Genomic DNA, 24,923 nt, shown 5'->3' with positions numbered 1-24,923 from the left:
TGCACAACAGTTTACAGGTTTGCATCCCTCCTGCAGTAACTGAGCCTATCCTAAAATTATACTAAAAGTCCCACTCTGCAAAAAAAGAAAATGCTCCTCCACACTAAAAGGGTTAAATGCTTGTTACATCCATGGGTAGAGGAATAAGGTGTAAAACGTATCTTTAGTCTTATTCTGACAGGCTCCCTCTAAATGAGCAAGCAGTCCCCTGGTACCCCTATTCTTGGGTGCTCCAGCCAGTATCCATATTCATCAAGTAAAATGTAGGACCAATAGTAAAGATGGCAAGGGCCCACCCACAACCGTGGTAATTAGAGAGAAGAGGAGTGCTGTAACGAGGAATATGGCACATAAAATCTTATTCCTCTACTAACAAGCATTCATCCCTTGCAGTGCCGGGGATGGAGGGCCCACAGTAAGGGTAGCTGTTTAACAATCCCAGAGTTCAGATTCTGGGCTTAGGCCCTCTTGAAAATGTAAAAATGTAATCTGCAGCCAAGAAGCTCATGCTAAAATGACACCTAAAGCCCAAATCTGTGCTGGGGTCCCCTCTTGCCCTGCTTGCCTTCCTCCAGTGATGGGTGTATCATTGTATCACATAATGATGTGGCGTTGCATTTTCTTGTGAATCCAGAATGAGTTCCAGAGCCTTGATACTCTGGGCTTACAAAGGGGTGTGGTAAACATTGGACATTATTGAATCTAAAAAAGGACTAGAATTAGTTTTGTAAGCAGGTTGGTCTGTGGGGATCAACACCATAGATTGGGTGAGTAATTTTAAGATCTACTGGGGAATCTCATTTATTATCTTTTTTGTCCAATCTGGAATTAAACTTTAGAGGTCCTAGTATATAAAAAAAAATGCATGCCTTTCCAGACATCATGACATAACTGTCCCCAATACCCTACAGCACAAAGCCTACAAGTCAGCAAATAAATATGTGTGAAAGAGCTCCCTCTGATTAGAAATAACTTTCTTGCACTGCAGCACACTTAAGCCTCGTACACACGATAGGTTAACCAGAGGACAATGGTCTGAAGGACCGTTGTCCTAGGTTAACCTATGAAGCTGACTGATGGTCCGTCGTGCGTACACACCATCAGTTAAAAAAACGATCGTGTCAGAATGCGGTGACGTAAAACACAACAACGTGCTGAAAAAAACAATGTTCAATGCTTCCAAGCATGCGTCGACTTGATTCTGAGCATGGGCAGGTTTTTAACCGATGCTTTTGCATACTAACGATCGGTTTTGACCTATCGGTTACCAATCCATAGGTTACATTTTATAGCAAGTTCTCATTTTTTTAACCTAAGGTTAAATAACCTATGGGGCCTACACACGATCGGTTTGGACTGATGAAAACGGTCCTTCAGACCGTTGTCCTCTGGTTAACCTATCGTGTGTACGAGGCCTAAGAAGGTCCCTTAGATCAGCAAACCACTAACAATCAGCATTTTCCTGCATGAGAGAATGCAGCGCTCCTGTCATTAAAACTGTACATCTTCATATGGTAGTGTGCGCATTCATTCATGTTGGTTAGCAAACATATTTTTTTTCCTAAAGTCATTCAACAAGGAGATCATGGGCGTCCGCTCCATAGGGCAAGGGGGGTCGTTTGCCCCCCCCTGGAATCGCCAGGGAGAGCCAGGAGCAGGGCCGAACTGGCCCTGGGGCCGATTTAAGCGGTGACTGCAGCGCTTCCCTCCCCTCTAGTTGTCCCTTATTTAGAGTGCCTGTCCCTCTTCTGGAATCAAATACATTTGTCCCTCATTCCAAAAGGTTCCTCTTTTAGACCTGAAATAAATATACTGTCAATATAGTGTAGTGTTTCAGTCAAGGGAAAGGGGTGCTGTGTAATGTTAAAGGGTTCCAGTGATGCAGGGTGCTGTGTAATGTAAAGGGGGCCAGTGATGCAGGGTGTTGTGTAATGTAAAGGGGTCCAGAGCTGTGGGGTGCTGTGTAATGTAAAGGGGTCCAGAGGTGCAGTTGTGGAGAGGAGGTACAAAGTAGTGACAAAGAGATATTGAAAGATGCAGGGGGCATAGTGGGGTGTTTTTACATTTTAATGTGGGGGGCGCATTTAACCCCCGCTAGCGGTTGAAGAAAGGGTAAAATGCGACTGTGTATCGCCGCTGCCGAAGCGCCCCCCTCTGAAAAAATTTCAGCGGATGCCCATGAAGGAGATTACTCCTAATTTGTCCATTATCACCAAACATCTTAAGAATCAGAGACAACATTTTTAATTACTTATATTGAGGAATCTGAGAGTTAGATAGTAATAAGAAAGATTTTGTTTAGGCCTCTTTAATTTTCTAGAGGAAAATAAAAAGTTCTGCATACTTACTGGTTCTGGAGGAGGAGGGGGTGGGGGCTCTTTAATAACCTGCCAAAAAAGTAGAAGAAATGAAAACCGTAAAGCAGCAAAAAATATTTTGGCTTTAGTTCTAGTTGAAAGTTGACTTCATATGTTCTAATTAATACCAAAAACATGACAATGTAGAGCTTTTCTGCTAAAAACTCACCTTATGTTTATAAGCCAGTGAAAGACGGGAATCTGATCTGCATCCAAAGCTATATAAACTTCTCAAATATACATTTTATGTACAGCCTGTATCTGTCAAGTTTGCACTAAAGTATGGGCAAACATTTTATACAAATTGGCTAAAAAGTGTCACATTTTTCAGCTTCAGCATCCTTGTGTGGTATCTCCTGCTACTCTCCACATCATTTCTGGCATTTCCTAGTCATATACCTGTAGCACTACCCCCGAAGGAGCTGCTGGTTTAGATTTGGGCTTGCCGTTACCTTACTGTTCCTTGAACTCATCTCAGGAGTTCTCCTTGAAGAGGAGGTTAAAGAAAGAAATGTCTGCGCCAAACACCCAGTCTCTTTTTCTCCCTCCTGTAGAGAGGGTTTTTATTAAAGTAAACTTCAGAAAAGAGGGATGAAGGTTTAGGGGAGATTCGGGCATCTTACTTGCGAATCATGAATATTCTCCTAGGTCCAGAGGAACAACTGTCTCCACGCTGGACTCAGCAACCACCGGATAGGCCCACTCTCACTGGCCTAGCAGCTGGTGCGAAGCTTGATCAAGTCTCTGCCACAGACTTGGTGAAAGTAGAATTGGTTCAATAGTCTCTGCCACAGACTTGGTGAAAGGAGAATTGGTTCAATAGTCTCTGCCACAGACTTGGTGAAAGGAGAATTGGTTCAACTTTAAATGGGTTGTAAAGGTTCGTTTTTTATTCTCTAAATAGGTTCCTTTAAGCTAGTGCATTGTTGGTTCACTTACCTTTTCCTTCCATTTCCCTTCTAAGGGGCAGATCCACGAAGAAGTTACGACGGTGTATCTATTGATACGCCGCGTAACTTCTATTTTGCTCCGGCGTATCTTTGTTTTGTATCCACAAAACAAGATACGCCTTATGCTGGGCTAGATCCAACTGGCGTACGTCTTAGTAAGCCGTCGGATCTAAGGTGCATATTTACGCTGGCCGCTAGGTGGCACTGCCGTCGAATTCCGCGTCGAGTATGCAAATTAGCTAGATACGCGAATCCACAAACGTACTTCCGTCCGGCGCATTTTTTTACATTGTTTCCGTAAGGCTTTTTTCGGCAGTTAAAGTTACCCCTGCTATATGAGGCGTACTCAATGTTAAGTATGGACGTCCTTCTCCGCGTCGAATTTTGAAAATTTTACGTCGTTTGCGTAAGTCGTTCGTGAATAGGGCTTTGCGTAGAATGATGTTCACGTCGTAAGCATTGGCTTGTTGCGGGTTAATTTCGAGCATGCGCACTGGGATACCCCCACGGACGGCGCATGCGCCGTTCAAAAAAACTTTATTTACGTTGAGTCACGAAGTATTAACATAAAACACGCCACCATCACATCCATTTGAATTGCGTGCCCTTACGCCAACGAAGTTACACTACGCCGCCGTAACTTACTGCGCAAATTCTTTCAGGATAAGGAAAATACGCTGTAAGTTACGGCGGCGTAGTGTATCAGAGATATGCTACGTCGGACGGAACAATGCGCCACGCTACGTGGATCTGGTCCTAAATGTTTTTTTTCTTTGTCTGAATTTCTCACTTCCTGTTCCACCTCAGTAAGGTGTTCAGTAAGCTGTTCTGACTGACTTTCTACCGCTCGGATGACGGTGGAAAGCTTACCGAGGAGAAATGGGAAGTGATAAATTAAGACAAAATAAAAAACATTTAGGGCCAGATTCACGTAGAGCGGGCGCAATTTTACGTAACCGGTTAATGTTACAACGCCGCAATTTTTCTGATTTAGTGCCCGATCCACAAAGCACTTACCTGGAAATTTGCGGCGGTGTATCGTAAACAGGTCCGGCGCAAGGCGGCCCAATTCAAATGGGGCGGGTACCATTTAAATTCGGCGCGCTCCCACGCCGGACGTACTGCGCATGCTCCCGTCGCAAATTTCCCTACGTGCTTTGCACGAAATTACGAAGCGCCGACGTCTTGTGAATCGCGACGTGAAAAAAGAGTTACGCCGGGAAAATTTAAAAATGTAAAAATAATTCAAAAGCGACGCGGGAAAGACAGGCATACTTTAACATGGTGGAGTACTTTTACACTATGTTAAAGGTGCACTATCTTTGCGACGGAAATCTAACACTCGCGGCAACGTAACGACGGGAAAAAGCTTAGTGGATCGCCGTAAGGTACTGCATCCTAAGATCCGACAGTGTAAGTCCATTACACCTGTCGGATCTTCTGCCTATCTATGCGTAACTGATTCTATGAATCAGTCGCATAGTTAGAAACAGAGATACGCCGTCGTATCTCTTTTGTGAATCTGGCCCTTAGAAGGGAAATCGAAGGAAAAGGTAAGTGAACCAACAATGCTCTAGCTTGAAGGAACTTATTTAGAAAATAAAAAACGAACCATTACAACCCCTTTAACTATTTTGCTATATTTTTATGGCAGCCTGAGAAGGATCCGGAGTACTGAATCCAGGGTGCAAAGCAGAGGGGGACTAATCATTGTGTGTGGCCAGATTGTGAGCTGCAAAATCATTGGGACCAGTGAACTGCTGCTGTGGGGATTTACTATCTGCTGCTGCTGGAGAGACTGAGTCTTTTAAGAACTGACCGTACAGCCATCTAGTAGCCTTATTGCTGTTTGTAGACTTGACTGGGACTATTCTCATGTGCACCAATGGTACAACTGGGCCCCAATGCTAGCTGCCTGAAGAGTTATGACTAAAAACTGTCCCTTTAGAACTGCTACACAGAGATCTTTGCCTATTAATTATACTAAGAGGTACATCTCAGAGGACATTGCACCATATCCTAGCCTATCTCATAGAGTGCACTCTAGACTAGCTAGGGTATTATTATTCACATTACAGGTAATGTTCGCATGCACTGTTTGCTGATTTATGAGTTAATCCCATTCTAATGGTACAGAACTCTATTCTAAGTTTCCTTGACATAGTGATCATACTGTCTAGTGGACTGTGTCTGAACCTACCTTCTGTGTGTTTATGCTCAAACCACCATGTATTCAAACCCATACCAACACATAGAGTTAATTTACCACTAAACGGTCTTGTGTCTATTTCCTGATACTAATTCACAGCTGAGTTAAAGGTATCTATACTTGTTCTTATAAGTACTTGCAGTAACTTTAATTAAACCTGGTGTGTCAGAGGTGTAGTTGAGGCATAGAACAGAGAACCCAAGTTTTCAGGTGGCTCCTGCATGGGTAGTGCTACAAATGTAATGTATTGTTATACCTAATGTAGTTTTCTGTTGCCTGCTGAATACGTTGTAAGATTATTCAGAAACTCAAGCAGGGGTTGAGTAACTCTATACCATTTTGGTCTGTAACTCATATTTGGAGGCTGGGGGAAGCTCTTTCTGAAAATCTGCCAAATACTTGCAGTAACCCAGTGGGAAAGCACACTCCACCCAAAACAGAATAGTCTATTAAGGTTCAGGTTACTACTACTATATTATAATATTGTATATCAATATAATAAATAAAATGTTATAGGTATGTCAATATGTAAGGAACACTCACCACAGTGCAACAAAGAGGCCAAAACCACCAGAGCAGAGCCAGGAGGAGTAGAATAAATAGGATCAGCAAGACGATGAATAGAATTATTCCCGTGTTCTGTGCAATTTATTAAAAGAAAACAATGCATTACAAGTTGAAATGTTGCTTAAAGTTTATTAGATGACACGGAGCAGTTTTTAAGTAAAAGCTGCACACTGTTGATTGCACCTAGACTTTAACCCCTTCCCAACCAGTGTTTTTGGTACAGTGTCAGTGTACAGTATTATCACTGTATTAGTCACTAGTGATGTGAGTATGTTAGTGACCCTCCTAGATAGTGTCTGTTAGCATCATATTTCCCACCGCCCTATCAGTCACACTATAGGTCGCTGATCACCACCATTACAGTATAGGGCCTATACAGTAGCAGCGTAAATTCCAGCATATATACCATTGTAGATGCTATAACTTTCGCACAAACCAATTAATATACACTTATTAGGATTTTTTTGTTTTTATCAGACACATATAGTAGGTCGGACTTGATAGATTTGTGTCTTTTTTCAACCTCACCTACTATATAACAGAATACATTTTGGCCTGAATAAGTTAGGATTTTTTTTTTCATTTTCATTGGATATGTTTTATAACAGAAAGTAGAAAAATATATATATATATATTTTTCAAAATTCTTGGTCGTTTTAATTTACATAATAAAAAAACCCAGTGGTGTTCAAATACCACCAAAAGAAAGCTCTATTTGTGTTTAAAAATTATCTAAATTTCATTTGAGTACAGTGTTGTATGTTCGCACAATTGCCATTCAAAGTGGTGCATTAGAATGTAAGCTCCATGAGCAGGGTCCTCCTGTCCCTTCTGTGCTGAACTGTATTTGTGGTGTCCCCCCTCTACATTGTAAAGCACTGCGCATTTACGAATTTTCGTATTTACGAATTTCGAAAATTCGAAAATTTAAAAATTCGAAATTTGAAACATTTTTAATTTTTCGAATTCTTCAATTTTCGAAATTTGGTATTTCCGAATTTTCGTATTTGCAAATATTTTCGTATTTCCGAAAATTGAAAAGTTCGAAAATCGAAATTTCGAAAATTGAAAAATTCGAAAATCGAAAAATTTGAATTTTAGAATTCTTCAATTTTCGAATTTTTCACTTTTTGAATTTTTCAAATTTGGAATTTTTCAAATTTGGAATTTTTCAATTTTCGAATTTTCGTATTTCCGAATTTCGAAAATTGAAAAATTCGAAATTAGAAAAAATCGAAAATTGAAAAAAATGTATTTCCGAATATTTTCGTATTTTCGTATTTCCGAATTTCAAATTTTCGAAAATTGAAAAATTCCAAAATTCGAAAACTGAAAAAGTCGAAAATTAGAAAATTGAAAAATTCGAAATTGAAAAATTTCAAAAAATTCCAAATTTCGAAAATTGAAAAATTCGAAATGTCAAAAATTCGAAATTTTGAAAATTGAAAAATTCGAAAATTCAAAATTTAGAAAATTCGTAAATTTCCGAATTTCCGTAAATTCTTTTTTTTTTCGTTTCATTCGTTTTTTTTTTTTCGTTTCATTCGTTTTTTCCGTTTTTTGCTTTTTCGGAAATCCGAAAATTTTCCGAATTTACGAAAAAAGCAAAAAAACGAATGAAACAAAAATGGAAAGAACGATTTTTTCGAATTTCCCGAATTTACGAAAAAATAAAAAAAACAAAAATAACATAAACGAAAAAAAAAATTTTTTGGCAGTGCACATGTCTAGCGCAAACTGTTGGCACTATATAAATTGTGTATAATAATAATAATAATAATAGCAAAAAATGCCCTGGCCTTCAAGTGGGTAAAATCTGAAGGTCAAGTGGTTATTGAACCTCTTTGACACCAATGTCATAGATGTGCCCAGTACTTTTTTTTATATACAATTGTTGAAAGGATAACTCCTCTTTGATGGAAAGAAAATATAGCAAAAAAATAACAAGGCATATACAATTTCTACACAAGCCATGTTGATGGAATGGAAAGATGTAATAAGCATTGCTATTTGTAGGTGGCAATGGATGAGTGAAGGAAAGTTTATACACAATACAGGAGATTCTTACTTCTGCAGATACTTACACAGTGGGTGCTGGTGATGCTCACAGAGCTGGAGATGAATGTGAGACCCATGTTCATGCTGACCTGCAGGTATACCACCCTGACAAGACAACAATTACTAGCATTAAAACTTAGAATCGGTTTATACATTTGGTAAAGCAGGAGTAGAAAGCAAGACCTTATGAAAAGTTTACATTAGGATAGGTTGAGTGGATAAAAATGCAAGACCGACCGGCCTTGAGACGGTATGTGGCCCAATGTGATGACATTCTCTCCCGAATCTGTCCTTCTACTCTTCCCCCCTCTTTTCTTCTTCCTTTCCTTTTTTTTCTCTCCATAACTTTGGAGTCCGCTAATGACCCCGATTGACATGCTATTCAGCTTTTAGGCTTCTTGATCACTCTAGCCACAACACACAGGCAGTCCTTATAGACGAGGGCAAGTTTGCACACAGCCACATTGGCACTATCAGAATCGATAGGCAAGCTGATATTGCAGACTACAGTAAGCAAAGGTATTGAGCACTAGCGATGAGCTTCATATTCTAGTCAAACTCATGTTCGACTCGAACATCGTATGTTCGATCGTTCGTCGAATTACGAAAGTGGCTTGTAACGGCCAATAATTCACTGCCGATACGACGCAGCGAATTTGAAAGTATGCTGGAGTATCAGCAGATACTCCGGCGTACTTTTTCTGTGAATCTGGCCCTATGTTTCTATGTATTCTGAGATTCAATCTAAACTCATTCATTCACATGCACTGCTCCAACACTCTGGGACCCAAAAAACGAACCTCCCAGCCTGAGGAGGAAACATTCAACAAATCTTCACACTTCCGCTACTGAACAGTCTGCAGTCTGGATCTGTCTTGAGACAGATCTAGACACTGGGATAAAAAAATGATTAAGAAGCTAGCCAATGTGCAACCCAGAGGCATATATACCTTACAGGTAAAGACTGACCTCCCAGAGCAGGCTCCCCATTTTCCATTAACCACTTGGGATCCGCCTGCCGTCAATTGACGGCTACAGTGCGGATCCCAATTTCCAAACTGCCGTCAATTGACGGCCGCCCCTTAGGGCGGTCCCCGCGCGCGCTCCAGAGCGCGCTGCGGGGAAAATCTATGTTGGCCGTGTCCCTCGGACACAGCCAATTACAGATCGCCGCGAACGGCCAATCAGAGTGGCCGTTCGCGAGGCGATCTGTGCGGCCAATGAGAGAGGATCTCATATGTAAACATATGAGATCATCTCTCATTGCCGTTTTACACAGAGACAGCGGTGCTGTCTCTGGAGAGGAGACGGATCTGTGTCTCTTGTACATAGAGACACAGATCGGTCACCCCCCCAGTCACCCCCCCTCCCCCACAGTTAGAACACTAAGCAGGGATACATTTAACCCCTTCCTCACCCCCTAGTGTTAACCCCTTCAATGCCAGTCACATTTATACTGTAATTAGTGCATATTTATAGCACTGATTGCAGTATAAATGTGAATGGCGCCAAAAATGTGTCCGATGTGTCCGCCATAACGTCGCAGTCCCATTAAAAATCGCAGATCGCCGCCATTTCTATTAAAAAAAAATAATAAAAAAAAAATAATTCTGTCCCCTATTTTGTAAGCGCTATAACTTTTGCGCAAACCAGTCGCTTATTGCGATTTTTTTTTTTTTTTTACCAAAAATATGTAGAAGAATACGTATCGGCCTAAACTGAGAAAAAAAAATGTTTTTTTTTTTTTAAATTGGGATATTTATTATAGCAAGAAGTAAAAAATATTGTATTTTTTTTCAAAATTGTCTCACTTTTTTGTTTATAGCGCAAAAAATAAAAACCGCACAGGCGATCAAATACCACCAAAAGAAAGCTCTACTTGTGGGGAAAAAAGGACGTCAATTTTGTTTGGGAGCCACGTCGCACGACCGCGCAATTGTTAGTTATAGCGATGCAGTGCCGAAAGCTGAAATTTCACCTGGGCAGGAGGGGGGTATATGTGCCCAGTAAGCAAGTGGTTAAATTCCCTTTGTCCAGACCCCCCTTTAATTTTAGACAACCACTGTAGTATTTTGTATATGGTTCATCTTACAATGTTTAACTGATACTTATGTGACCTTATACTTTTGAAAGATATCATTAAAGTATTATGGAAGAGAAAAAAAAGCTAGTAGACTTTTTCGAGCCTATGGGATTCGTTAGACTTTTCAGTAGTACGTTCACATCTATTATGTGCGCTAACTCTCTGATGATCAGAATTCTTTGATTGGTGCATACAAAAAATAGAAAAATTCATGGGGCCAGATTCATGTACAAATCCGGCGGCGTAACGTATCCCATTTACGTTACACCGCTGCAAGTTTTCAGCGCAAGTGCTTGATTCACAAAGCAATTGCCTGTAAACTTGCGGCGGCGTAAAGCCGTGCGGCGCAAGCCCGCCTTATTCAAATGGGGCGTGTATCATTTAAATTAGGCACGTTCCCGCCCCGAACGTACTGCCAATGCTTTCCGTTTTGAAATTTCCCGCCGTGCTTTGCGCGAAATGACGTCGCACCGACGTAATTTTTTGAACGGCGACGTGCGTTACGACCTTTCCTATTCCCGGACGACTTACGCAAAAAAAAAAAATTCAAATTCTACCCGGGAACGACGGCCATACTTTAACATGGCTAGTCTAAATATAAGCCATTGAAATAGCACTCGCAACTTTACGACGGTAAAAGCCGACTAGCGACGACGTAAGAGAATGCGATGACTGTGCGTACCTTCGTGGATCGCCGTAAACAGCTAATTAGCAGACCTGACGCGGAAAAAGGACGCAAACTCCACTCAGCGGGCGCCGAAGTATTGCATCCTAAGATCCGAAGGCGTACGAAGCCGTATGCCTGTCGGATCTTAGCCAAATGCTGTCGTATCTTTGTTTGAGAATTCGTTTGAAAAAAGTACGCCGGAGTATCAACAGATACTCCGGCGTACTTTTTCTGTGAATCTGGCCCCATGTGTGCAAGTCACGTTCAAATTTAATACTACAGGCCTGACAAATGGAAAAATGTGTGTGTGTGTGTGTGTGTGTGTGTATATATATATATACACATGTGTGTGTATATATATATACACAGAGAGAGAGACATTATGACAGGCGAGATGATTGATGAATGCTATGTATCACCTCGCATGCATTCAATTGCAGGAAACTAAGGTGGAATTCAGACCAGGTTTTCCGGGCCACCTTGACAGTGTTGGTTCCGGACCAGATTTTGCAGTCCACTAGTGACCACCAGCAGGTGGTATAAATAGGGCAAGACTGGAGCAAGGGGTTGCTCTTGGCCTGGGACTTAGGAAGCCAACCCTGAGAGAGCGATTAATGTGGAGATTGTTTTTTGAGAGAAAGAAAAAGGTTTGCATTATGTTTGTTATGTTATATTATGTTATATGTGTGTGTATATACACATGTGTGTGTGTATATATATATACACAGAGAGAGAGACATTATGACAGGCGAGGTGATTGATGAATGCTATGTATCACCTCGCATGCGACTGGGAGAAGCCCTTTATATATACAGTGAAACCTCGGATTACGAGCATAATCTGTTCCAGGAGAATACTCGTAATCCAAAGTACTTGCATATCATGTGGCCAGAGGTGTGGGGGGGGGGGCACCGGAGAGCCTTGGAAACACACTGAAAGGCCCGAGGACAGCTCGGCTGACCTCGGGAATGGAGTATTTCAGAGTCTTTCCGATCGGCCCCGATCAGAGATGTTCGGCTCCGGTGCCCCCCACCCCCACCTCAGGCCAAACACGGTACTGCACACCGCTTTGACTTGAATCCTGCTAGTTTTGCGAGTGACAACACTCGCAATCGAGGTTTGGATTTTTAAAAATACAGTGCTCGTATTGCGAAACATCGTTAACCTCGTTACTTGCAATCCGAGATTCCTCTGTATACTGTATATGGGTTTTTGCAAAAAGTTTCCACACTTTTTTAAACTCTTTTATTAAGAATTTCAAAAACAAATTACACTAATCATACTTACCTGCAAGGTCAGCTGGCTTGCCAGACTACTCCTGCCCTCACCGCTTCCAATGAAAATATAAAAGTGCAGTAACTTTTTGAAGACCCCTTGTATATACACACAAGGGGGTGCTCTGTTCTGTTTCTGCAGAAGATAACTCCAAAGGAAATCCACAAGTGTATGATGCAAATTTTAAGTGAGAAGTGAAAAACTGCTGTGCCACTTTCAGTGTCTTTGAGACCGATTAAACAATCAGAGGCTCAGGCTGTAAATAAAGAAGAGCCGTTCTGTACAGCAGAACAGGCAGCCAATACTAACCCCAACGCAAGGTAGGGGGGATTATAGAAGAAACACCTATGGATAGGAAGAGGGGAGGGGTGTCCCTTCTTTTCTCATATTTTTGAATCCCTCACCTGGAGCCTTTCGGGGGGGGGGGGGGGGTACAGGGGCTCAGGCTGTGTAAGATGTACTAGCAGATTTAGGTAGACTAAATTCATTGACGCCAAACTCCAGCTCACACTTTATACTCAGTTACAGCAAACATTCTTTTTACTTTTGGGATAAAGGTTTTACATATTTAAATGAAAACTGTTAATTGTAAGCACCTCTGCCAGTGTTAAATGGTGTGATTCAACCCTCTAATTTACAAGACAGCTCATTTTTTTGAAAAATAGAAAAGAGACTTACTAGCAGGATCGCCAGGTAAAAAAAATAATAATAATAAAAAAAAAATAATGCATTGGATAAAGTTTAATAAACAGACTGGGGTAAAGACATTTCCAGTGCTGGTGGGGCGAGAGGGAGAAGGGGGGGGGCAGGAATAGAGAGGGGGTAGGGAGAAGGGACACCCCTCCCCAATTGTCTCTTCTTCAATTCCTACTACCTTACATCAGGGTTATTCTTGGCTGCCTGCTCTGCTGTATATTAGGCCGCGTACACACGGTCGAACATGTCCGCTGAAACTGGTCCGCGGACCAGTTTCCGCGGACATGTCCGACCGTGTTTACGGCCTAGCGGACAGGTCTCCAGCGGACAAAAGTTTCTTAGCAAGCTAAGAAACTTGTCCGCTGGAAACATGTCCGATGGTTAGTACACCTAATCGGACATGTCCGCTGGTTATGACGTGTAACCAGCGTCCCGAAATCCCGTGAATGCGTCAAATTGATTAGACGCATGCGTGGAAGCATTGCACTTCCGTGTTTGAGAACGTCGGTGTCTTCTACGTCACCGCGTTCTCTGTCCGTGGGGATTTTGGTCTGATAGTGTGTACAAACATCAGAACAAAAGCTCCCAGGAGACATGTCCGATGAAAACCGTCCGCGGACCGTTTTCATCGGACATGTCTCCTCGTGTGTAGGGGGCCTAAGGGCTCCCCATTATTATTTATAGTCTGAAGCCGCGTACGCACGATGTCCTAGAAAAAACAACGTTTTTTTTTACTTGATTCTTGTCAAGCCTGCCTTGCATACACACGATCGTGAAAAATAAATGCTTGAGCAAAGCGCTGTGACGTACAACACATAAGACGGCACTATAAAGGGGAAGTTCCATTCAGATGGCGCCACCCTTTGGGCTGCTTTTGCTGATTTAGTGTTAGTAAAAGTTTGGTGAGAGACGATTCGCGCTTTTCAGTCTTTGTGCTTTTCAGTCTGTTACAGCGTGACGAATGTGCTATCTCCATTACAAACGCTAGTTTTACCAGAACGAGTGCTCCCGTCTCATAACTTGCTTCTGAGCATGTGCATTTTTTTCCCGTTGTTAAAGCCTACACACGACCATTTTTCATGATGTGAAAAACGACAACGTGAAAAACGACGAGAAAAATTAGAGCATGTTCTAAATTTTTTATGTCCATTTTTCATGTCAAGAAAAATGCTCTGGAGCCTACACACTATCGTTTTTAATGACCATTTAAAAAAATGCAATTTCTCATGATTGGTTGAATCTGAGAAGATATCTCTTTGACTACCTCAGATTCAACCAATAATAAAAGAAAAGGCTGCCGACAGCCAATCTGAGGATCAGACTGTGAGTCGAGGACCCCTTGTGTTGCCACGGTTTAATACTGTACTTGTGGAAGAGACTCAGGGAGTGCTAAAAGTCCACAGGTTCGGGTGCAAATTACCTTCTTTGCCCTGGGCGCTGACAACCCACGCTATGCCACTGGTTGTCAGTGCTGCTTACTTTCTTACTTCAGTCTTCAGCCTCAAGTTTTCCTCTGAGCTAATGTGAAAGTCGTCAACCCATGCAGCTGGCCCTTGGTTTAGAAACAGAACTTTAAATATAATTTGAAATAATTGGAAGGAGGTTTATGGAACCTCAGCTTATTCACTCATTCTATGCAGATCCGTAGCCATTGCAATACCTTATGTTAACCCCATATCATTTCTGCTTACAGATATTAATTAATACATACTGTCCCACTTCCTCGATTACTGGGGCAGGACAGAGTAGATATGTATCCTGTATGTCTGTTGGTTTTTCATCTGAAAGAAAGCAAAGAAGAAAACAACTATTTTTACTTTTGCACAATTACCAGAACAGAGATGTTGCTATATAAAAATGATTTACAAACTGTGTAATGCATTTCTTGTTTTATAGCTGTGTTCTGTCTATCCTGTTTTTTCTTTTTTTTTTTTTTTTTTTCGGCAGATTCTAGTGAATTTTGTCATTTGGACATGATACTAGTGAATATATTCATTTGGACATGATACTAGTGTAGCGCCCCCTTGCTTTCAGCATGGGCACTACGCTAAAGTTAGTGGGAATGGGAGAGTTACTTTGCGCCCATTCGTGGTTTGTCTAAATTTGGGACTTCTGTCATTCCAGGAATGTCCACTGGGTCAGTCTGTGGTCAAGGGGTGCAATACCACCCCTTGCTGGCAGTTGGCGCCAGAGGGGTTCTGGCAGAGCAACTTTTCCCCAGCAGCCAATCAGAGGAGTTTTCCCTCGCGGGGCATGCTGGGGGAGAGTATATCTGTGACAGGGGTCATGTGTTAAAAAGTTCTTTGCGGGGTCCCCGTTCCAGGGGCGGTATCCACCTTCAGGGTACGCGCATTCCATGGACCCCGCCAGCGCGGCCCACCTGGCCAAAGCTGAAAACTGCATCGAACCTCTTCCTGAGAAAAAGGGGGACCCCAGTGTTTCGCTGGGTTCCATGACCTGTTGAGAGAATCCCAGTCTGGGATCGGGCGTCCGGACCACTGACAGGTATGCTTGCTGTCATCCAGGGGCCTATATAGGAAAAGTTAACTGGGAGGATTCACTCTCTTTATTCACATAAGTCCTTTATTGAAATTGGCCTGTGGCAGAGGCCCTAGAGCCGGGTCTGTGAGAGAGGCCTGTTCCTCCCAGCTAGTTCAGAGTGACACTTCGGCTGCCAGGCCTATTATATATATATAAATAAGAGAGAGAGAGTATATTTTATATAGCATACTTCATCACATTCTCAAAAGGTAATGATTTTCAAAACTTTCCAGTTGTATATAACTAACAAATTATTGGTTGTTTTATATTCAAAAACTGTAACTGTACAGCCTAATTCTGGATACAGATGTGAAAATTTCATAGCAATTTCAACCCCTTTCAATGAGATTTTGAAAGTTAATGAAAGAATATCACTGGTCCCGCTCCCAATTTGAAGGCTGTGTATGAAAACACAAAGACCATCTACCGTGATTGATTCATGGCTGAGATGACTTGTCTTCAATGAGAACGTCCTTCGGTCATGCTGTTCCTCCGATGCCTCCTCTGCTTTTAAAGTGGTTGTAAACCCTTTAAGGCCCCATACACACCATAGAATCTATCCGCAGATAAATCCCATCAAATGGGTTTCTGCGGATAGATCCTATGGTGTGTACACTTCGTCGGATATTTATCCGCAGATAAATCTCCCCTGGGATGGATTTCCAGCAGATGGATATTTGCTGACATGCTCAACAAATCCATCTGCTGGAATCCATTCCAACGGATGGATCCGCTCGTCTGTACAGACTTACCGGATCCATCCGTCCAAAGGGATTCCCCGCACGCGTCGTAATGATTTGACGCATGCGTGGAATTCCTTATATGACAGCGTCGCGCCCGTCGCCGCGTCATAATAGCGGCGACGGCGCGACACGTCATCGGCAGAGGATTTCAGCGGGGATTTCAATGCGATGGTGTGTACACGCCATCGCATAGAAATCTTCTGAAATCCTCGAGAGGATTTATCCGCGGATACGGTCCGCTGGACCGTATCTGCGGATAAATCCTCTCGTGTGTATGGGGCCTCAGGCTTACCTGTAGGTGCTTGAAATATCTCCTAAACCTACACAGTTTAGGAGATATTTACGAAAATCACGGGCGCCAATGTCTACGGCGCACTTTAGCAACAGCGAACGTGCCATTCCTAATGGAGGCCGTGCCGTGACTGGCGGCTCCCACACGCATGCACGGGAGTGAAGTCTTTGCGGATCCGGCCAATTACAGCGCCAGAGCCGCGATACCTGGAAGTAACAGCCGGGAGTGATGTCGGCTGCCCGAGCGGTGAACGAGGGCGGTTGCGGGGGCTTCGATCTGAGGTGAGTATTACATAATGAGTTAGTATGCATAGCATAAAAAACGCACCACCTGCAAGACAAAGGCATAATACTAGCTAATTATGCCTTTGTCTTGCAGGTGGTGCTTTTTTTTTTTCTAGTGGGTTTACTTCCTCTTTAAGAATAGCGTAATTTTGGTTCTTTAGCAATCAACGGTGTATGTTACTAATGTTTTTATGTACCGGTACTTTTCTATTTTGTGTTGTACGATCTTATATCTGTACGGTTTATAACCTTAATAAAAATGATTGAAAAACAAAGAATATAAATCTATATAGTAGGAACGGTGGTAGGTTACCTGGATCTGTTTGGATATTTGTGTGATTTGAAGTTGAAGAGGGTTGAATTACTACAAAGTGTCATGTACAAAGTCAAAATTACACAAATAGCAATCTGCATCTTGCTGCATGAATGAAAGGCTCCATTAATGATTGTGGATGAATGGAGCTTTCATTCAAACACTGTACAGCCGAGCACAGAAACAGACAATGGTGTGTACAAAGATGCATTCCTGTGCCTTTCCCAGCCACCAATGTTTATGTCTTTGCTCACCTCCGCTGCGTCAGAATGACAACGCCATTTACCCATAGAGATGAATGAAGCCTGCCATTCCTGCAGGAAATCCTGTATAGTTTAGGAAATGCAGAGCAGACAGCTGCTTCTAGAAGAGCAAACTCGCTACTTGTTTGAAACCTTCATTTTTACAGCATGCATGCATCAAGAAAATTGAATAATGCTAAAGATGTTTCAAATAACAAAAGTTGGTGTTCATACTTATAGTTATGCTGTCATTGAGTTTAAAGCTGCAGAGCACTTGGTCAATATTTCGGGCATGGTAGAAACCGTTTCCTTTTACCACCACCTGGAAGGACTCTGCAATAAGAGAACAAGAAAAATGTGTAAATAGGCAAACTAATCAGCATGTTAAACTATTTCAGATATTAAAGTGGAACTTCACTTTCTTAATCAACATTGACTAGTTTAAACTGTATGCTGCTAGAATTATCAATTAGATGAGAAAGTACACTATATAATATTTACTTGTTTTAAACTTTCTTTTAAAATGTCTTCAGTTACTGGTTTCCAGGCCTTGGCAAATTATGTCATAAAACCCAAGAGTCTTCAGGAGGGGCTTTCTCACCTAAGCACACACACTCCTGCCTGCATGCCTGAGATAAGGGATGATGGATTTCAGGTAGTAAATGCTACATTAATCATCTGCCCTTACTCAAGATGGCCAGAATCATAAATATGCTGGGGAGTGTTTTTTTAAGTATGGGCAGTTTTTTTTTTTTTTTTTTTTTTGTGGTGCCCAGATGCAGTTTAGTTACGGTTTATATTTTTAACCCAAAGACTACACAAAAGACAAGGGGACACAGTTGTGTATAGAAGAAGTTATTTACAGTAAGAGTAGATGTAAATCCTAACTGGATGACATTTCAATTGTTTAACCACTTCCTGCCGGCCGTACCGGGGGGGTGCGTGCCCGCCGCATCACTGAGATGCCGATGCGTGTGCCTGGCGGCCGTGATGTCCTCCAGGCACCCACGATCGGCGGTTACTTAGACAAGGACGTGGATCTGTGTGTATAAACACACAGATCCACGTCCTGTCAGGGAGAGAGGAGACCGATCTGTGTCCCTTGTACACAGGGACACAGATCGGTCACCTCCCCCAGTCAGTCCCCTTCCCCCACAGTTAGAAACACTATGCAGGGTACACATTTAACCCCTTCCTCACCCCCTAGTGTTAACCCCTTCCCTGCCAGTCACATTTACACAGTAATTAGTGCATATTTATAGCACTGATCGCAGTATAAATGTGAATAGTGCCAAAAATGTGTCAAAAGTGTCCGATATGTCCACCATAATGTCACAGTCCCAATAAAAGTCGCAGATCGCCGCCATTACTAGTAAAAAAAAAAAAAAAAAAAATTAATAATAATTCTGTCCCCTATTTTGTAGGCGCTATAACTTTTGCGCAAACCAGTCGCTTATTGCAATTTTTTTTTCTTTTACCAAAAATACGTAGAATATGTATCGGCCTAGACTGAGAATTTTTTTTTTAATTGGGCTATTTATTATAGCAACAAGTAAAAGATATAGGATTTTTTTTCAAAATTGTCGCTTTTTTTTTTTTTATTGCGCAAAAAATAAAAACCACAGAGGTGATCAAATACCATCAAAAGAAAGCTCTACTTGTGGGGAAAAAAGGACGTCAATTTTGTTTGGGAGCCACGTCGCACGACTGCGCAATTGTCAGTTAAAGTGATGCAGTGCCGGAAGTTGAAATTTCATCTGGGCAGGAGGGGGGTATATGTGCCCAGTAAGCAAGTGGTTAAAAACTGTGTATCATAAACAATTACCATTCTTTAACATAAAATATGTTTTTTTATCCCATTATTACATCTCAGTGCTGTTGATTCCTTCTAGCTTCTTTCATCTGCTTGCTGTTTATATACACTAACGCCAGAATTGTCTTTCCAACATTGCTCTGGATTAGCTTTCTGATGACAGTAATGAACTATGCTTGCACAATGTGTGTCACCATGGCCACCTACATTATCCACATAGGGTGTATGTGACATAGTGACAAAACAGGTGGACATTTGTGAGACTGTTGTAACTCCAAAGCTCTAGCTGAGCTTGGCTAGAGAAGGAAAAGCTACACTGAGCATGTGCACAGTTTGAACAGCCAGGATCGACCACTACTGAGCTCAGCTGGAGAAGGAGAGAGCACATTGCACACAAGCTCAGCTTTGAACAGCCACTAGGGGGCGCACAATTATAATGTTGAGCCAATCCTACAAACGGCAGGGCATAGGGCAGAGATATGCAATTAGCGGACCTCCAGCTGTTGCAGAACTACAAGTCCTATGAGGCATAGCAAGACTCTGACAGCCACAAGCATGACACCCAGAGGCAGAGGCATGATGGGACTTGCAGTTTTGCAACAGCTGGAGGTTATCTAATTGCATATCCCTGGCATAGGGGGATCAATGGGCTAGTAGTTTTTGGTGTTTTTTGTGGAGAGGCCCCCCTGTAACCCAGCTAGGGGTGGATTGCATTTTTTTTAATTAGCAGTAAAGATTAGTTTTGGGAAATCAACAGCACCCCTTTTCTTTTCAAGGTTATTTCTATCCTGTAAATAAGGGATTTGGGAATTACCACCATCTGGACTTAAGAATTCCTAGACATCAGGAATGTGCTTTCTGTTATGACTAGGTGTAGTATAGCCAATACATTCAGACTCATACTATTTTGACCAAATCTCATACAACAGGTATAACAAAGTAGAACTAAAGGCTTTAGATAGAGTAAGAGAGTGTTTCAACCCCTGTTTTTATTTTATTTCTTTACCATCAACCACTGAGAAGATTTCCCTTCACTTTCCTGCCCCATAGCCAAAACAGGAGGAGAGAGGAACTTCCTAAAAAATACAGTTTAAAGCAGAGGTCTCAAACCGGCGGCCATCCAGCTGTTGCGAAACTACAATTCAGATTTCGGATTCTGCACGCTCGTTTTAGTTTGTTAAAATAACGAAAATACCCGAAATTCGGACGAAAATGCATTCGGATGAAAACGAATGTAGATGTCTAGTAAAGGCTAGGGTCAAATACACCTGATCTTCTCTCTATCAAGGATACTAGTGCTACGAGGCACAACTAATTTATTTAAAATGGACAACACTGGTACAGCCATGTCCACCCTCTCAGGCCGCGTACACACAATCGGTCAAAACCGATGAAAACGGACTGAAGGACCTTTTCATCTGTCCAAACTGATCGTGTGTGGGCCCCATCGGTCAGTTAACCTTCGGTCAAAAAATGTAGAACTTGCTTTAAAATTGAACCGATGGACGCCTAACCGATGGGTCAAAACCGATGGTTAGTATGCAAAAGCATCGGTTAAAAATCCATGCATGCTCAGAATCAAGTCGACGCATGCTTGGAAGCATTGAACTTCGTTTTTTTCAGCACATCGTTGTGTTTTACGTCACCGCTTTCTGACACGATCGGTTTTTAACCGATGGTGTGTAGGCACATCAGACCATCAGTCAGCTTCATCGGTTAACCGATGACAACGGTCCTTAGGACCGTTCTCATCGGATGGACTGATCGTGTGTACGCGGCCTCAGTGTTTCACAAATATAAGTAAGGAAAAGTGCCTGGGATGATTAGATATAAAGGATGAAATTGCAGTTGCGATACAGTGCTTAAACGTGGCCTAAGGAGATTTCTCTTCCCACTGACCACCAATGTAAATGCCATTTTTCCCATTGACCCCCAATGAATCGATTTTAGCAGGGGTTCCTTGAGAACTGAAAACTATGTCAAGGTTCCTCAGGGGGAGAAAGGCTAATATCATAGGTGTACAAACAGGGTGCACACCCTAATCACCCTGTGTGGTGCAGATTCCCCTTTTAAGAACACTGATATTTCACCAAAGCCCCCTAACGGAGGTTCCAAAAAAAAAGTTTGTAAAAATAGTTGTAAAAAATACTAAAAAGTAAAACAATAAAAAAAAATAGGACACTGCCCTACTGACACCAATCTCTACCCTACTGACAACGTCAATATATATACATATGCACACACACGCATATGTGTTTGAGCTTTGGGGTGCACACCCTAATGCAACAGGCTGTCTACACCTATGGATGATATAGGTGTCCGTTTATGAAACTGTGATCAGTGGTGATCCCAAGGATTATAAACTGTTTATGAAACAGAGATGATCGGGGGAGAACATGTTCTTCACCGACGATTGCCGCACATTGAGAATCCCTCATTGTCTGACACAGAAACGGACAGTTTATGAAGGTGGGATCTCAATCTGTGACAGAATTCACACTCTATCTATCTATCTATCTATCTATTTCTATCTATCCATCTATATATATATATATATATATATATATTTATGGTCGTTACCCTCTAACCGAGAGAGATGTGGATCACATAAACACGCGACAAGACTTACAACATAAATAGACCTGAAGTGTGCCTTGGTGGTCTGGTCAGTATGCCAAGAAAAGGGGGCATACCCAAGGTAAGTAATGGGTAGTTAATTGAAGAAGAAAATGCTGAGAAGTGCCCTGAAAAAGGGAAGGGCGGGAGGGTGTCGAATGCGATTGAATGCGCAGACTCACGGATATGAGGTGAGCTGGGAAGAGTCGGCCCAGTGACGTGTAGTACTGCACACTGAACCGACAAAGAGCATGTGTGAGTGGGCTGCTTAAATACCCTCCGGGCTCCTCCCATAAACTCAGGCCACCATACTGGCCTTCTTATTTATGGTCGTTACCCTCTAACCGAGAGAGATGTGGATCACATAAACACGCGACAAGACTTACAACATAAATAGACCTGAAGTGTGCCTTGGTGGTCTGGTCAGTATGCCAAGAAAAGGGGGCAAAAGACTCAGATAGGGAAATAGTTTATATTGATTTCTTGTAATTATTGAGCTAGCTTGGTAAAGGCTTGTGCCATTCCTTCATGAGGATTTGGGATGTATGTGGCAAAACAAGGAGACTTCCATCAGCCTGGTATCTTGATTACGTAGTCTGGTACTCCCTGTTGGGAGGCAACTGAGGCTGCTCCAATTCGGAAAGAATGTCCTGAGAACTGACTGGGGTTTGAAGCACAAGTTACTTAGGAGGATTCTGACATGCTTGACACACTGGCTGACACTCAGGGAGCTGGTTTAGAAAGGGTAGCAACGAGCTACCCTCAGATTGGCTGGGTAGATGGAGCAGTAGTGGGTTGAGCACCGTCACTGGGCGTCAGGCTGAAACAGGTTGATGTCAACCCCAGGGGCCTGTTTGTTGCGTTTGCAGACTGTGAGAGTGTAGTGGTTCGAAAGCAAGTCGGGTGGCGTCGGAGCAGTGTGTGACTGCCGGAGCCGCTGACTAAATTCACTAGGTTGTAGGGAACCGTAGAAGGCCTGGTAGATGGCTGTTGGGTGACTAGACTGGGCAAAGCCCTAAACCGGGAACGAGTAAGGATTTTAGACATGTCCCTAAAGAGGGGACTCTTGAAAGCTAGGCGCTTGCCACTGACTACAGTGCTTCTGTATGCCCTGTAGGAGGGATTTGACTGCATGGGCTCGAGAATACTGACGGTTTACTGGGGTCCTGCAGGGACAGGAAATGCTGGATGTCATCTAGATATGGCGAGATAGTATTGAGAAATGGTCAGCTGCATGTGGCAATACGATATGAAGGCTAGGATGTGTCCAACGTTGCCTATTGCTGCTCCGGGGCAAGGGGCCAAAAATTTGCGATTAGTGTTCCAAGCAGTGCGATAGGCCTTCAGTGTGTTGCGTGCCAAGGAGTGGTTAATAAGTTGGATTGCGTTGGCGAGATGCGACTTCAGTCCATCGTCAGCAATGTCCATGGTGGGACAGGGATAGTTGTTGGGTCGGCTCCAGGCTCTTGCTGGAAAAAACATCCATTCCAAGGTTGGAATAGGAAAGCGCATCAGCTGCTTTTTGCATTTGCCTGGAAAAGGTCTACATAAGATATTAACTGGTGACGGAGTGACAGCTGCGCGAGCCTGCGCAGGAAGTGATGGGGAGTGACTTAGATCTATCTTAATTGATGATGTCGGCTGTGGCCTGATTGTCTGTGGTGAAGAACAGTGTCTGTCCTGTTCAAGTGTGGACCCAGACCTGGGCAGCTGCCACGATGGGGTGCAGCACGAGGCGTGATGAAGACTGGGTGAAGCAAAAATTTAAGATAATTTCTGGGGGCCAAGTTTTGGAGAACCAGTGGCGGCCTAAAAATGGCTGCAAAAGCCTTTGGTGGCTCGGCTGACACTGCCGGGATGAAGATTGAAATGATGTTCTATCAGGTGGGGAAGTTGTCCCACATAGCTAAGTCTGCTACTGATGCTTGGTCTAGTTTGAGAACTTGGACTGGATCTTGCATTGGTGTGAGAAAATCAAGACAATACACAGGTGCTCAACAAGACGATATACATGCACTCGCAGGCCAACGTGCACTCGCAGGCCAACGTGCACTCGCTGGTGCTGGATGAAAACCTGAACTAACCGCAGGGAAAAAACTGAGAAAAGATGAGTGGCCCGCGTGCCACTGAAGATGAATGGCCAACTGGGTGCCACTGTGTGTTTGTGTGGCTGATTGTTTGTCACTGAGGTGTGTTTGCAAGTTTAGTTTGTATTCGGGTTTGCACGTAGGTGCGTGCCGCTACGTGTTTTATACTACTGCAGACAATATTGTGCGGTTGCAAGGGTGTCAGTGAGTGTCAGGTTGCTGGGACGATATTGTGTGGTGGCAGGGGCCTTGAGTATGAAGGTTTGATGGTATTGGTGGTTGCAAGGGTCTCAGTCTGGTTTGCTGAGACAATATTGTGTGGTTGCAAAGGTCTCGATGATTATGAGGTTTGTTTTGAGATGGCATGGTGTGGTTGCACAGGTCTCAACAAGTGAGGGGTTGCTGAGACGATCTTGCGTTTTGCAATGGTCTCAAATGAGTGTCGGCCGCTGAGACAACTTTGTATGGCTGCAAGGGTCTAAATGGGTGTCAGGTTGCGGAGACGATATTGCATTTGCAATGGTCTCAAATGAGTGTCAGGTTGCTAAGATGACTTTGTATGGCTGCAAAGGTCTGAACGGGTGTCAGGTTGCTGAGATGAGATTGTGTGGTTGCAAAGGTCTAGAAGGGTGTGAGGTAGCTGAGATGATATTACATTTAGCAAGGGTCTCAAATGAGTGTCAAGTTGCTGAGACAATATTCCCCTTTATTTTTTTATTTTTTTTTATGAAAACGACTGTGAATGAAACGCTGGTAAACATGAGTTACCGCATCTGGCAGTGTTTACAAGCTGTTACAGGCATTGGCGTTTCGAATGCGTTTCGAATGCCTCTGAACATCCGTCTGAACCCATTTTTTTTTTTTTTACCAACAGCAGTGTACATGAGGCCAAAGATGATTTGTCTGGCTGCAAGGGTCTCAATGAATGCCAGGTTGCTGGGGCGAGACTGTATGGTCACAAAGGTCTTTGACGAGTGGGAGGTTGCTCAAGACAGTATTGCGTGGTTGCAAGGGTCTCGATGAGTGTGGCGCTGCTGAGACGGTATTGTGTTTGCAAGGGACTCAACAATGGTGTGAGGCTGCTGAGATGGTATTGCGTGGTTGCAAGAGTCTTGATGAGTGTGGGGCTG

At 42.8% G+C, this 24,923-nt stretch overlaps 1 protein-coding gene across 3 annotated transcripts in view; it reads right to left on the bottom strand.

Annotated features, from left to right (window-relative positions):
- The window catches only part of ANTXRL (ANTXR like), a 198,702-nt gene that overhangs the window by 36,139 nt on the left and 137,640 nt on the right, over positions 1 to 24,923 (bottom strand). For all 3 annotated transcript variants that reach the window (XM_040320826.1, XM_040320825.1, XM_040320827.1), the window contains exons 10-14: positions 17,512 to 17,610; positions 14,574 to 14,643; positions 8,168 to 8,246; positions 6,060 to 6,155; positions 2,349 to 2,387 (exon numbers count right to left, since the gene is read on the bottom strand). In XM_040320826.1, coding sequence (XP_040176760.1) covers positions 2,349 to 2,387; positions 6,060 to 6,155; positions 8,168 to 8,246; positions 14,574 to 14,643; positions 17,512 to 17,610 — 383 coding nt within the window. The remainder of the gene's footprint in view (positions 1 to 2,348; positions 2,388 to 6,059; positions 6,156 to 8,167; positions 8,247 to 14,573; positions 14,644 to 17,511; positions 17,611 to 24,923) is intronic.

This window comes from Rana temporaria, chromosome 8, assembly GCF_905171775.1.
Source record: "Rana temporaria chromosome 8, aRanTem1.1, whole genome shotgun sequence".
Classification (NCBI taxonomy): Eukaryota; Metazoa; Chordata; class Amphibia; order Anura; family Ranidae; genus Rana; species Rana temporaria.
The sequence above is the reverse complement of the archived record's forward strand: the minus strand, read 5'-3'. Positions and strand labels throughout refer to the sequence as shown.